The sequence below is a fragment of the Aquila chrysaetos genome, chromosome 12, assembly GCF_900496995.4.
Source record: "Aquila chrysaetos chrysaetos chromosome 12, bAquChr1.4, whole genome shotgun sequence".
NCBI lineage: Eukaryota > Metazoa > Chordata > Aves > Accipitriformes > Accipitridae > Aquila > Aquila chrysaetos.
In genome coordinates, this window is record NC_044015.1 from 1,237,646 (window position 1) to 1,250,816 (window position 13,171).

The 13,171-nt window shown below is 60.1% G+C and overlaps 1 protein-coding gene across 5 annotated transcripts in view; it reads left to right on the forward strand.

Moving 5' to 3' along the window:
• Nucleotides 1–7,940, forward strand: part of GNG7 (G protein subunit gamma 7) — a 79,567-nt gene extending 71,627 nt beyond the window's left edge. For all 5 annotated transcript variants that reach the window (XM_030032279.2, XM_030032282.2, XM_030032280.2 and 2 more), the window contains one exon: nt 3,124–7,940. In XM_030032279.2, the coding sequence (XP_029888139.1) occupies nt 3,124–3,249 (126 nt within the window). In that variant the 3' untranslated portion in view covers nt 3,250–7,940. The remainder of the gene's footprint in view (nt 1–3,123) is intronic.
• The last annotated feature ends 5,231 nt before the right edge of the window (nt 7,941–13,171 follow it).

Sequence of the window (13,171 nt, forward strand, 5' to 3'; positions counted from 1 at the left end):
GAAAGTCACTGCCTGCACAGTTATTTCTCAGCTGCTGCTATTCCCAGTTCTTGCAAATGAACGAGGATGGTGGCACGCCTTCACTCTGGTTTGAGGCATGTTTATGGTAGAACTAGGGAAAGTTAATTTTGTGCTGCAGTTGTCCAGGATAGCAAACCGGAGTCTATTCTCAGCTGTGTGCTGGCTCACCAGCAATCTGCTGGGGCAGCAAAGGAGCCCCAGAAATAAAGCTCCCTTTGGTGCTGGGGGGTTGGAGCAGGTAACGTGCTCGCAGCCACAGCGTCCCCTGAGAGTCAGAGACTGGGTCCTCCAGGAGCTTTCACTCTATTCTGGGAACCGGCTTGGTGATTGCGGTACCCATGCTCGTTCGGCCACGTGAGCTCTGGAGAGCAGCCTTTGCTGGAGACAAATATTAGCATGTGGGCAGCAAGTCCCAGCTCTGTGAGCAAGACACCCCAAGGCATTCTCTGAATTTACGCCTCTTAAGCCACAGAGGAACCGCGCTTGTCACCCGGCTCTGCAGCCCTGCTGCCCGCATCTGGACTTTGCCAGCCTTGGTCGGCAGGGTGGCTCAGGCAGGCTGTGGTCGGGCTGCTCTGCTGCCCATCCCTCTGAGAAACTCCCTGGGGGGTCAGAAGGAGGAGAGAGATGAGATGTGTTCATGGAAAGTCACTTGTCAGTAAGTCATGCAAAGAAAACCCCCGTGCATGGTGATGAAAGGCACAGTGAAACTGAAACACTGTAAAATGCATGAGTGTCTATCCACCTGATAGTTTTTATTTTAGTTTCCTGGTCAAAGAATGTTTTTTTTTAACTTTCAGTCCCTGGTACTTCTGCAGGAGCAGGTCCTCCGTCATCTCCCGTTTTGATGTGCAGGAGCTGCTGCTGCTGCTTTGAATATCTGGGGTTTTTTTAAAGCCATGAGGTTTTGTAGCTGTTTTTAGGGCCACCACTTTCCAGACTCCAGTGATGCACCCATCAGCGAGGCCATTTTAGGGAAGACAAAATAAATTACAGGTCTTCCCCCAGCACAGACGTCGCTGACTTTCCTAAGAATTACTGTGTCTCAGCTCCAGGATCCCAAACGGTGCACGCCGAGTAGGAAGGAGGGTGTGTGTATGCTTACCAACCTTTGTAGCTGTGACTATCTTAAATGCTCTGCTGGGAAAGAACAACAGTGGTGGGACCACAACACGCTGCTATTTAGGCAGGGTGGAGAAGACGTGCTGTCTGGGCAAGCTTTCAATAGAGTTGTGATCCGCAAACCCAGCTCTCAAGCGAGCGTGCCAAGCCAGCCAGCTCCTAAGTACAGTGTCAAACGAGTGCTCGCCCCTTCAGCTCCTGCTCGCCGAACCTCGCAGCTGAGGTCGGTGAGACACACGTTTGCCTGCAGATAAACAAGCTAATACACTTCTGAGATGAGGGGAATGGCTGCCCCATGAGCTGTTAACAGCAGCGAGAACAGCAGCGTGAGGAATGCTCTCCCGATTCCTCCCTGCGGGGTCTGACGGAGCACCCAACGCTGCAGTCGAAGCAGAGCCCTGCCACCGCGCTGCCATTTTCCTCCTCCCCAGCCCGAGCAGCCCATACATCTGCTAGAGAAGGGCCAGGCCTTTTCTAGCCACTGCGTCTGTCTCATCCTTCCCTTCACTGACATGGCTGAAGCTTTAAGAGGTGTGCAGAGGTTTCCAGGCCACTTGCTCTCATAACAGGTTCAGCCGTGCTCCCGGCGAGCTAATCTCTTTCCCTTTGCTTCTTTACTCTGAGATTAGGAGTAATTACTGTCTTATGGGAGTAATAGGTTTAAGGCAGAGCCTTGACCTTGTCTCTGCAGAGCAGTTTTGCTGTTGGATCCCAATGTATGTGATAAGTATGTTTAAGTGCAGGCCAGCAGCAGTTGGTGTTCATTCGAAGTGTTCATTACTGGTTAAGACTTTAATACTTACTATTCCAATAATACCTAGAGACTCCCACAAAAGCACCTTGTCTGATGCGGTCTCAGGACCTGCCTTTTCAGCAGACACCAAAAAAAGGAGAAGGATGCCCACCCTGTGGTGTGGAAGCACCGATGAAGCGGTTTGCCCAAAGCTGCAGAGAACCAGGGTTTTGTTTCTCCTCCTCGCTGTGCGCTCTCGGTTGCTGCTGAAAGGTTTCATAATGACGGCACACAACTGCACATTCCTGCTGGGCAGGTTGCATTGCTCTGCAGGCGGCAGCTGCCGAGGCGCTGGCTGTGTGCCGCAGCATCCTCTGCAAGGCTGCAGAGCGTGGTGACCCCCGGTAGTGCCGCGATGAGAGCAGCAGACCCCCTAAATTGTAGCTCTGCTCAGCTGAGAGGGGTGAGTCGCCACGGTGCCAAGCAGCCACGGAGATCCCAGGAAGGGAACCACTGCTGTAAGGCTCTGCAGCTACAACAGGTCACATCTGGGCCTTCCAGATGTGGTCTCGTTGTGTCTATGTTTTGTGTTTGCCTTATGTTCAACCAGCTATTAAGTTAATTAAAAAAAAAAGAGCTGCTGTTGGTCTCCAGAGCTGCTGGCACCTCCCTGCCTGGACTCTCCCCATGCCTCCCGTCCTCCTCGCTGCCAGACGGTGCAGCCGCATTGCTCGCCCACCACCATGGTCCCCTCTCTGCCGGGCTGCTCTGGGCTCTCAGTTCCCAGAAGGTGTCTTTGAACTAAAATTAGCAGAGCCTTAAGTAATAATTTCTAATGGTTTCAAAACCTCCATTTTTAACATCAGAGGATGGCCACTCTCAAGCAGGCTTTTTTTCCTTTCTTTTTTATCCCAAAGCCCTTAAAAATGAGGACAATAATATCTTCTTTAAAATCTCTTGCTCTTGGCTGGCAGTATTTTTCCCATACTCAGCCCTTTATTTATGTCAGACCTTACATGTCCATTTCCCCTTTTCATTTGTCACCATCTCCATAAAGTTTCTGTTACGAAAAGCTGCACCACAGTTTGGTCTCTTCCTCCCCACAGAACTCGGGGGAGTCTAGTCCTGCCTCCTCCTCCTCCAAGCACCCATCAGGCGTGCTTGGGAAGCGGTGGTGCTGCGTGGGCTGAGCTCTGCGTCTTCACCCAAATATTCTGACTAACCTTCTGCTTTCTTGCAACATTTAGGTCTCGAAAGCATCTTCTGAGCTAATGAATTACTGTGAGCAACATGCCAGGAACGACCCGCTGCTGGTTGGAGTGCCCGCGTCGGAGAATCCTTTTAAGGACAAAAAGCCTTGTATCATCCTATAGCTTTCCTCGCTCCGGCGCGTGTGATCTCTCAGGCAGGGCACCGTTCTCCATCAACTGAAACCAAGCTACAAACTTACAACTGCGCCGAGGGGTAAACACTAAATCTTGGATTTAAATAGAACTTCAATCTCAAAAAAAAAAAAATTGCAAGTGGTTTAGGGAAGGGTGTCTGCTCCTGGGCAGGTGCCGCACTGAGAGGGGTCAAAATTTAAAAACAGAAAAAAAATCTAGGGTTGAGGGGTGGGGGGAGTATTTTTAATAGCGACATTTGAAATTGGTACCGGGGTGGTGGAGGCAGTGGGGGTTTTTATTGCATTTGCCAATGGGATGCAAGACCTGAGTATCGGGACCTCGCTGGTAGAAGCTTTGAACAAAGCTCTAAGTGGGTCTGATCCAATTAGTTTCCAATTAGCGCATCGTTGCAAGAATTTGCTCTGTTTCTTGAGAGGGAACAAGGGAGAAGAGTCCAGGTGGGGAGCTATTTTGTAGAAAACTAGTACAAAAAAAAAAAAAAAACCACCAACCAAAAAAAGGCTCGAAAAATTGCTGTTGCAAATGGATGAACCGAGGCTGGGGGGAGGAGGATGGAGGCCGGGGGGCTCCCTCCCTGCGCCGCACAGCTCCACTCGGACGAGGGGATGGCACTGTGGGGAAACGCTTTCCGGCATCAGATCCATCGGCCGAGAGGGTTTCCGTGAGCGGCGTTAGGAAGCCCGAGGCATGGGAGAGGCTGGGCTAGACCCCTCTGATCGCTTCTGGGATTTCTCTGTGTTGTTACCACTGTTTTTCCCAAACGGGACTGTACCAGGGGTGGGGGGAGGGAAGGGGCTTTCTGTTGTGCGGTATCACGTGAGAAATCTTTAAAATTGGCCTTTTTTGAGAGTCTCAGTCCGAAACACTAAAATTGGCAGATTTACCAGCATTTCCTATCTCCCTTTTTCTCACTGGGAGTGGCAAGTGGAATTTGTTCCACTAAACCTGGTTAATTCAGGGAGATGAGGGTAAGGCTGTAAAAGAAATAGTTTGGTTCCCATCCCTTGGAAATCTTGAAATGCAATTTAAACGGGGAGCGCTTTGTTCACCAACGTTAAACGCACGCGCCGCAGAGCCGGGGATAACCCAGAGCAGAGCAGCCCGTGAGGAAGAGGAGACAAGCAGGCGAGCCTTCCTCCCGCTGCCCACCGCAGAGCCCTGCTGAGCGATGGCAGCGACAGAGTCCGGCGGCTCCGTGCCAGGGCAGGTAGATAATGGGGAGAAAGATCAGAGCTCAGGGAGGTCCCACCGCATCTCCCCTCATCGCTGGAGCTGCCGACGCCGGCGTGTTGGGCACCATGCAGCCGTCTGAGCCGTGGCGTCGCTCACCAGCTTCCAGCTCTGTCGGGGAGATGACGGGTCCCGTGTGTTGGGTTTTAAGTGACCGAGCCCCGTCTGCGTCCGCAGGGCAGAGCCCAGGGCTCAGCAGCTCCTCAAAGGATGGCGAATGCTCCCCGTGGTAGGCAGAGGCACGGTTTGGTTTCCTAACCAGCACGCCGGTACCCATTCCCGGTTATCCTGAACATAGGCACCCCATGCTGGTGTCTGAATACAGGCGGTGACAAGTTTTGGTTTTGGGAAGAGAAGGAAAAAAAAACCACACACCTGATGTGAAATCCTGGGAATTTTCCCATTCCCCCAATGCTTTGGATTTGGTTTGAAATGCCACGACCTCCTGCTGGGATGGAAACCGCACGTGGCCAATCCCTTCATGGGACAGGGAACGCTTCCCATGGCCGTGGTCGCCAGCAGCCCCCGGGAGAGGGTGGCTGGAGGAGACCCTCGGGTTTGACTTTTGGGGAAACCGCTGAACCGCGCTCATGCTTTCTGTCATGGTTCAGCTGGAGGGAGGAAACCTTGCAGCCCATACTGGATGCTGCATGTGCTTAGACTGGTTGGAGTCGCTGGTCCAGGCAGGGCACTGGGAGGCTTTGCTGGGTGCTTTTCGGAGGCTGATGGTGTTCCCAGGGCTGTCGCTGGCTCCCAAGGCACAGGGAGCTGTGCAGGGTGATGCCAGAGGCCGGCTCGGAGGCAGGGAGAGGAGCAGAGCCTGCGGCTGCGTGGCCGATACCCGGGGAAGGCGGGTTGGCATCTTCCAGAAGGTAGGGCAGCTTCGGAGGGTCTTCCTCCCGCAATGCAGGGGTGGGCTGTGGGGTGTCGGGCTGAGCGCAGCTGGCCCCTCTCCAGCATCAACCGGCCACACAGCCGGCTCGGCAGTGCTGGCGGAGGCTGTGGTTAGCAGAGCTGCTCCATTTACACTTCTCGGTTGTAGGTATCTCGCCATCGGTTTTTTTTAAGTACGCGATCACTTGCCCTTTTAAATGAAGTTGGAAAAAAACCCACATTTTTAACACTAACGCAGACCACAGCACCTCCTGTGTACGTCTTGCAGCTGCTTTCCTGGGGTCCTTTGCTGATCTGAGCGTTTTAAACCTCCCGTCTCCCCCCACCGCTGTGTCGTGGGCTCTTGTCCTGGCATCAGCCTTGTGCCAGGTTTTCTGGTGACCCCCGGGATTTCATCCAGTCCCGATATGAGCATTGGGGGAGGTAGAGCAGAGGGAAATGGATTTATTTCCCTCTGTGGCCGAGCGTGTCCCCAGCCCTGCTCACGCCCCAGCCTGGCACCGTGCTGAGCATCGTCCGTCAGCCGAGGGCGGCAGCCCCGGCACAGCAACAGGCAATGCCTTTTTGTTGGGTTTGTTGTTTTTTTTTTTTAAATCTTTCATCCAACATAACTTCAAGCTCTCGAACGCCGCATCTGTAGCGGGAAGCGAGCACAGTCCTGAGGTGTGCCTGGGTTTTGCCACAGCAGGGCTTTCTCTTCTCCACGAGGGAATTTCCTCTGTCCTTAATCTAGTACAGTTCCAGCCTTATTTTTCTACTCCAGATTGCTGATTCTTCCTCTATGTTAGAGACCAGTGCATGGTGCTATAGCCAGTGACCCAGGCAAGTGCCCGAGCTGCAGGTCAGCCAGAAAAACCTGCGCTCCGCGCGGCAGCGAGCGACCAGCCGAGGTTACCGCAGGAGCCGCGCGACGCTCCTCCGCTCGAGACCCGGGCAGGGGCTGTCGTCCCCCCCACCCATCATCGGCTCGTGCTGCCCGAGGGGGCACCCCGATACCCCTACCCGGATGGGTGCCAGCCCTGCCTGCGTCCTGCCCTCCCCGGCCCCCGGGATCGTGATGGGGCGGCTCAGACCCGCAGCGCCGGGCGGCTCGCCGTGGGATGCTCTGCCGGCAAATGCGGCGGGATGCTCTGCCGGCAAACGCCGTGGGATGCTCTGCCGGCGAAGCCAGCCAGGCACGCCACGGTCCAGCAAATTGGGGTCAGTCTGCCTCTCCCCTCGTCTTTCCGCCCGCCGTGGGCCACGCTCATCCCCGCTGTCTTGCCCGAGTCGTGCCGCGGTGCCGGCGGTGGGATGGCCGGCGAGGAGCGAGGCGGCAGGTTTAGGTTTAGGTTCGACGTGCGGCTGGAGCCGGGAGAAGGGGTCAGGGAGCGTCTTCTTGGGGTCCCCTGGGAGCCTGGGGACAGGGCTGGGGGGTCCCGGCACAGGGATGCCGGTGGCAGCAGGGTCCTGCTGGGAGCCGAGCGGGGCGGGCAGGGGGGTGCCGGTGGGTGCTGGTGTCTCTCAGTGGGTGACTCGTTAGGTGGAAAAATCCTCGACCTTTTTTTTTTTTTTTTTTTTTTTAAATTTTTTCCTCGTCTGAGTAAATCGGTGATCATACTGTAGATGTTTTTGTATAGCATAAATATAAGTGCAAATTACAGTAGTCGCTTGTACTTTGTTAGTGCATTTGCCAAAAAAAAAAAAAAAGAAAAAAAGGAAAAAAAACACTTTTCAGGACTTTTTAAGTGCTCCAGATCATGAAGGGGGAGCGGGGAGCCAGGGCCTCCCTTGTGCCGCTGGTGGGGCGTGGGGCAGGCGGTGCCAGCAGCCCCGGCTCCACAAAAGCCTTTTTTTGGACGTAAACACATGCCCAAATCTGTCTGGCGTTTCTTTTTAGCATGTGGTGAAGCCGTTGCCAAAAATAGAAAGGAGAGAGACTGCAGAAGAAAAGGGAGAGAGGAAACTTTGCTTCTATTTAATTTTTTGGTCCGTTTTCCTTGTCCTCCCCTCCCTGTCTCGGGGACTGTCCTGGCGGCGCAGCCAGAGCCGGGAGACGCCCGAGCACCCGCACGGCACCCGCCGGCGCGGCTGCGAGGCTGGCGGGGTCCGGTGGCTCAGTGCCGGTGCTGGAGCCTCCCAAGCCCAGAGCTGAGCAGATCCCCCTTCCTCCGAGTACTTAAAAAGTCAACTTTATTTAACAAAGTAAAAAATAACGCATTTACTTCATTGAACAGAAGCCACGCGTCTGATACTTTGCGCTCTTAATTTTTTCTCTCTGGTCTATTATTATTATTATTATTGTTATTATTATTATTATTATTATTTGCCAAACTGATCTTGTTGCCAAACGCAAATCAAGGTTTGTAAAGACTGTACTTAGGAAGTAATCGGTGTCTGTAACGTAGGCTCCTCATAACGTCTGCATTTTTGGATCTCTTGATTTTTATTTCTGGTGTGCCATAGACCAATTTCTTGCACAGTGTTTAATATTTTGTGGAATTGTTGTTAAGAAGTGAATTGATAACACAATAAAAAGGCTCACTTTTCATTTTGCCAGATGTCCTGCCCAGCCTGTCCTGCGTCTGCTGCAGGGGGACACCCGGTTCCCCGGCATGGTGGGTGCTCGGGTGGTCTCGGTGCTGCCAGCCTGGGGGCACGGCGGCCCCCCCCCCCCCGCCCCGGCCACTCGCCCTTCCAGGAACAGCGGGGCTGCGGGAGGGGAAGTCATTAGAGCTGGCTAATGACTGACCCTTCCTGCTGCTTTCTCCGGAGTTGGGTTCCGCGAAGACCTCCTCGTCCCCATCCTTGGGGCGTTTCGGCCACCTTCGCCCTCCTGCCTAAGGATGCTTGGGGGGGGGGGTGCCGCACCCTCGGGGGCTGCGCAGGATCCCATCGCAGTCCCTTTGCAACCCCCCCGGGGGATCACAGCCTGCAGAAACAGCCGGGCTGGTGCAGCCCCTCAGGGATCCCCTTCTCCTACCCTCGGGCGCTGCTCACACCACCCTGATGCTCCCCATCGCTGGCAGCTCCTGGCAGCTGGCAGTTCGTCATCTCCTGCTTCCTGGGAAGCGCCAGGGCCCTCCCGTCCCATGGAGCCACAGCAAAGCGAAACCGAGAGCAGCGTTTCTTCCCTTTTTGGAGAAAAGGAAGGGATATCCGCCTGCCCTGGCAGCGGCCCTGTCTCCCCGCTCGGCTTCCCAGCAGCTCCCACCCAAAGCGGCACCGGGGTCCGGTGCCGGAGCTGGCTGGCGGCAGCGTGTGCCATGGGGGCTGCTTTCCTGGAAGGCAGCCGCCTCCACGCCAGCAGCTTTGGGGAGAGGCTTGGAGCAGCTCCTGCCCGCTCGGCCCGGCAGGAATGCGTGCTGCTGCGTACGGGCAGTCTGGAGCCACGCTTCCTCCGCGTGCCTGGAATAGCTGGGATTTTTCAGTGTCTGACCCAAACCGTCGAGCTGGGAAGGGCGGCAGCGGGACGGGCAGCGGGACGGGCTGCGGGACGAGGAGCGGGCAGCCCTGGCTGCAAACCGCCTGCCTGGCTTTGCCGGCCGCTGCCGCCAAAGGTCCGAGCCGTGGTCCTCGGGTCGAGGCTCATCACCCTGCGCAGGGGATGCCCGGCTGGGTCTCGGGGGACTGGGGGTCGGATCTTAGGGGTGTGCAGGGTGGCGGTGGGAGGCGAAGGCACGGCTGCACCCGGCAGAGCCCGGCGAGCGGCAGGAGGGAGCGGAGGGGACACGGTTTCCCCACAAGTTTCTGGTCAACAGCATCTTGGGGAGACGTGGCCATGCTGGAGCCACCGGCACTGTCTCCGGTGGGGTCAGTGCCAGCCCCGTCCCCCTCCCGCAGCCAGAGGTCCCGTGTCGGTGTCCCACGGCCAGGTGGGGACAAGCAGAGCTGCACCGGCGGAGGGGTCCCCGCACCCATCATTTCACAGATGCTCAAACTCCCCCAAATTCACTGAAAATGCAAGGATGTGTCGGGGAGGCCGGGAGCTGCTCCGCTCCTGCCTTCCTGGAAACCTGCTTCAAAGCAAACCCGCCCGGCGCTGGAGCCTGGCACCACATGAAAGGCCACCGGACCCTCCTGCCGGCATGGAGCTGCGGGCTCCGGCACGGGCCAGGGATGGCTGGCTGGTGGCACAGAGCAGGGAACGCGGCTAAAAATAACCCGCCCTCCTTCACGGGGCTATTTTTAGCTTCTCTGCAGCTATAATTATCTGCCCTTGGCGTCGGGGCCGGGGAAGCTGCTGGCACTGGAGGCCGGGGCTGCGGGGACGTGACCGAGGTGGCCCCGTGGACGGACACGGGTCCCACCGGACCCACCAGGGCTTGGCACCAGCGTGTGCCTGCAGCAGCGCCCGGGTGACGCCGGGGTGCACCGGGATGGGGACATCACCGCAGCCGGGACCCCCCTGCCCCGGCACCGCATGGCCCCCGGGGACATCCCACCATCCCCGGGGACATCCCACCATCCCCGGGGGACTCACGCGAGGGAGAGCCCCGCTCTGACCGCAGGGATGCGGGGGCTCGGGGCCACCCGCATCCCACCGCGGGGAATCCCTCCGTGTCCCCCAGCCTCCACCGCCGGCCCCCGCCGCGGTTGGGGCTCCCGAGCCGTTCCTCTCCCCCGTGTGACGCAAGGGACACCGGGACGCCCGCGACGCACTGGGACCATGACCGTGACGCCACGGGGCGGCTTCCTGCTCCGGCATCCGCCCCCCCCCCGCGCCATGACACGAGCCCTCACGGTGGAAGGGGAGCGGGGTGCGGCGTGGGGACCCCACAGCCCATCGGCCACCAAGGACCACCCCGGCTCCGTGCCTCAGTTTCCCCACCTGCGGCACAGCCCCTCTCCGGAGGCTGCTTGTTCGCAGCTGGAGCTCGGAATGGGGCGAGGTGCCAGAGGGGTTCCTGCGGGATTGGGGTGGGCGATGTCACCCCCCCACACACACACACACACTCTCCCAACCTCTGGCAGAGGGATGGGCAGCCCCATGCCCGGGGGCTCCCCGATGTCTCTCCCTGGGTGGATGCAGGGGCGGACGGGGACAGAGCCCGGGGACGAAGCCAGCCCCGCTGCCTGCCGCCAGCAGCCACCCAGACCAGACTCATAAATCACCGGCTGCGGCCTCCCCACACACCGGGCTCAGACAGAGCAGGATCCGGCCCGGCCCTGTCTGGCTGCAGCCACCCCAGAGCCAGGAAGGTGTGCCCCCCCCAATCTGAAACACCCCCCCATCCCTGAGCCCACCCCTTGCATGCACATGGGCACACATAAGCCCCCTTCTCCATGCATGGGGCGTGCAAGGTCCCGGTGACCGGGGGGGGACGACGCGGATACGACCCCCGGGGGCCCGAATGGGCCCCCGGGGGTCGCATCCGCGTCGTCCCCCCCCCGGGTCACCGGGACCCCCTGCACCCACAAACACGCACGCAAACACTTCCCCTCCTCTTCCAGGAACCGCTCTGACCAGTGTTCCCAGACCAGAGGGGGGCCACACACAGATCCAGCCCCCCCCCACCTTGGCATCAACCCCAGCCCGGCTGGGACCAGGGGTCGGACATTTCCCGTGGAAAATGGTGGCACGTGCCGGGATGGAAAAGTACCGGCCGGTTTCAGCCACGTCCCCGAGCCGGCACGGTGCTCACACGCGTGTGGACGCCGTGTGCCTGCAGGCGTGTGTGCACACGCGTGTGTTTTTTTGCTTGCACGTGGTCCGTGCCAGGTTCGGGGCGGGGGGGGGGGGGGGGGGGGGTCGTCTGGCTCGGGGTGTGTGCCCAGCACCCATCCTGCACACCCGGCCCCGCTGCAAGCCCCCAAGGTCTAATTATTGCCCAGGGTCTAATTATCGCCCGGCGTTAATGCTCCCGGCGTCGGGCTGGCCCTGGCCGGTTCCCCACGCTGCCGGCACGCTGGAACCTTGTGCCAGGGAAAGGTGTGCAGCCGCCGGCCCCGCCGCGGCGGCGATGCCGGAGGGATGCGGTGGGGATGCCGGTGGCCGCGGTGGCGGGGATGCTGGGAGTCACGGCGGTGGTGGGTCACAGCTCTCGCCAGCCAAGCCAAACCAGCTCAGGACCCCCATTCCCAGTCCAAGGACCCTCGTTCCCAGTCCCAGGACCCCTCTCCCCGGCATCCCTCGCTCCGGTGCTGCGGTGCTGGCAGGGTGCCGGGGCGGGGGTCCAGCCGTACGTGGCCCTGCGGGTGCTGAATCAGGCCCCCCCCCCTCCCCCAGACCCCACGGCCGCCCTCGGTGTCTGGGCCGGCTCTGGCCGGGTGGAAAGTGCGGCTCAGCGTCCAGCCGGGATCCCCACCGCCCCCACGCTCGGCCGGGACCGCGGTGAGTCAGGCCGGCCTGGGGATGCCGCGGCTCGGGGGGGGGCCCGGGGGGGGCCGGGGAGCCCTGGCCGGGGGCTGCAAGGGGGGATAGCTGTGACTACACGGGGAGGGACTCCCATTGCCCCCCACTAACTGTGGGGTCCCATTGGCACCCTCTTGCTGGGGGGGGTTGTCCATGGGGGGTGGGGTCTCTGGGGTCCATGGGGGGGGTCTGGGGCAGCAATGGGGGATCGGGGGGGGGAGTATGGGGGTTCCTGGGCAGGGTGGGGGGTCCTCTCCTGCCTATCACCCGCTGCAGGATCAGGCCCCTGGGGTGCACCACGCTGCTGTCTGAGGGGGGGGGCCAGGGGGATTCCGTGTCGGGGGGGGGGGGCAGGGACAATGTGGGGGGGGGGGTGACATGTGTGTGCATGTGTCTGCGTGTGCGTGATCCGGCACACGTGTGGGCGGTTCCATGTGTGCTCCGGGGTGGGCTGCGGTTGGAGCTGCGCTGTGGGTGTCCTGCCCGGCTGGGGTGCTGGGGGGGGGGGGTGCAGCGCGCCGTGGGGCTGGCTGTGCGCTGCTTGGGGCTGCAGGGAGGGTCGGGGGGGGGGGGGGGGGGGGGGGGCTGTCACCCATCCCACCGCCCCGGGGCCGTGACTCAGCCCGGCCTGACGCACTCATCACACGGGTGGCTGCGCGGCGCGGGCACGGTGTGTCCTCCCCGGTGACACCGGGGGCAGGAATGGCGGCGCTGATGCGGGCCGGGGTCACCGGGGGCCTCGTGACCCGCTGCCTCACCAGTGAAATGAGTTTCGGGGAGGCTCAGCCTGCCCTCCGGCCCTTTCCCTCCTAGTTTTCCCTGGGGACTAACACCCACGGGTGCCCCCAGGCTGGCACTGCCCGGGCTGTGCCGTGCCGTGCCCCTTGCCAGCAGCCTGGAAGCACAGGGTGAGCTGCAGCCGTGTCCCTCGCTGCTGCTCCCGCGCTCACCCAGAGCACCCCACGCCGTTCCCCGCCAGGGATGGACAAGGGGGGTCCCTGTCCCGTTCCCCCCCGCCCCAGACCACCCCGCTCTGGAGCCAGACTCGGGGCTCAGGCTCTCGCTTTCCCAAGCTGCGCTCTGGGAGGGGGTGACACGGCCCTTCTGCAGGTGGGGAAACTGAGGCACGGGAGGATTGCCCTGCCAGGATCGTGGTCAGGTGAGGAAGGCTCAGGGCCGTGACTCACCCCACGGCCCCACAGCTTCCCAGGGTGCCGCTGCCCCTCTGTATCCCCCCACCATTCCCCCCCCCCCCCCGCTTTGGTGGGTGCACCCTGGGGGAGCTGATGGCTGCAGGCAGATTTCACCCTCTCCCCACTGGGCTGGCTTGTTCCCCCACCGCGGGGGCCAGGGCCTCATCCTGCCCCCACTGAACCAGCCCCATCACCCCCCCCCCGCCCCTCAGCCCCGGGCTCCAAGCTGAGACCTGCC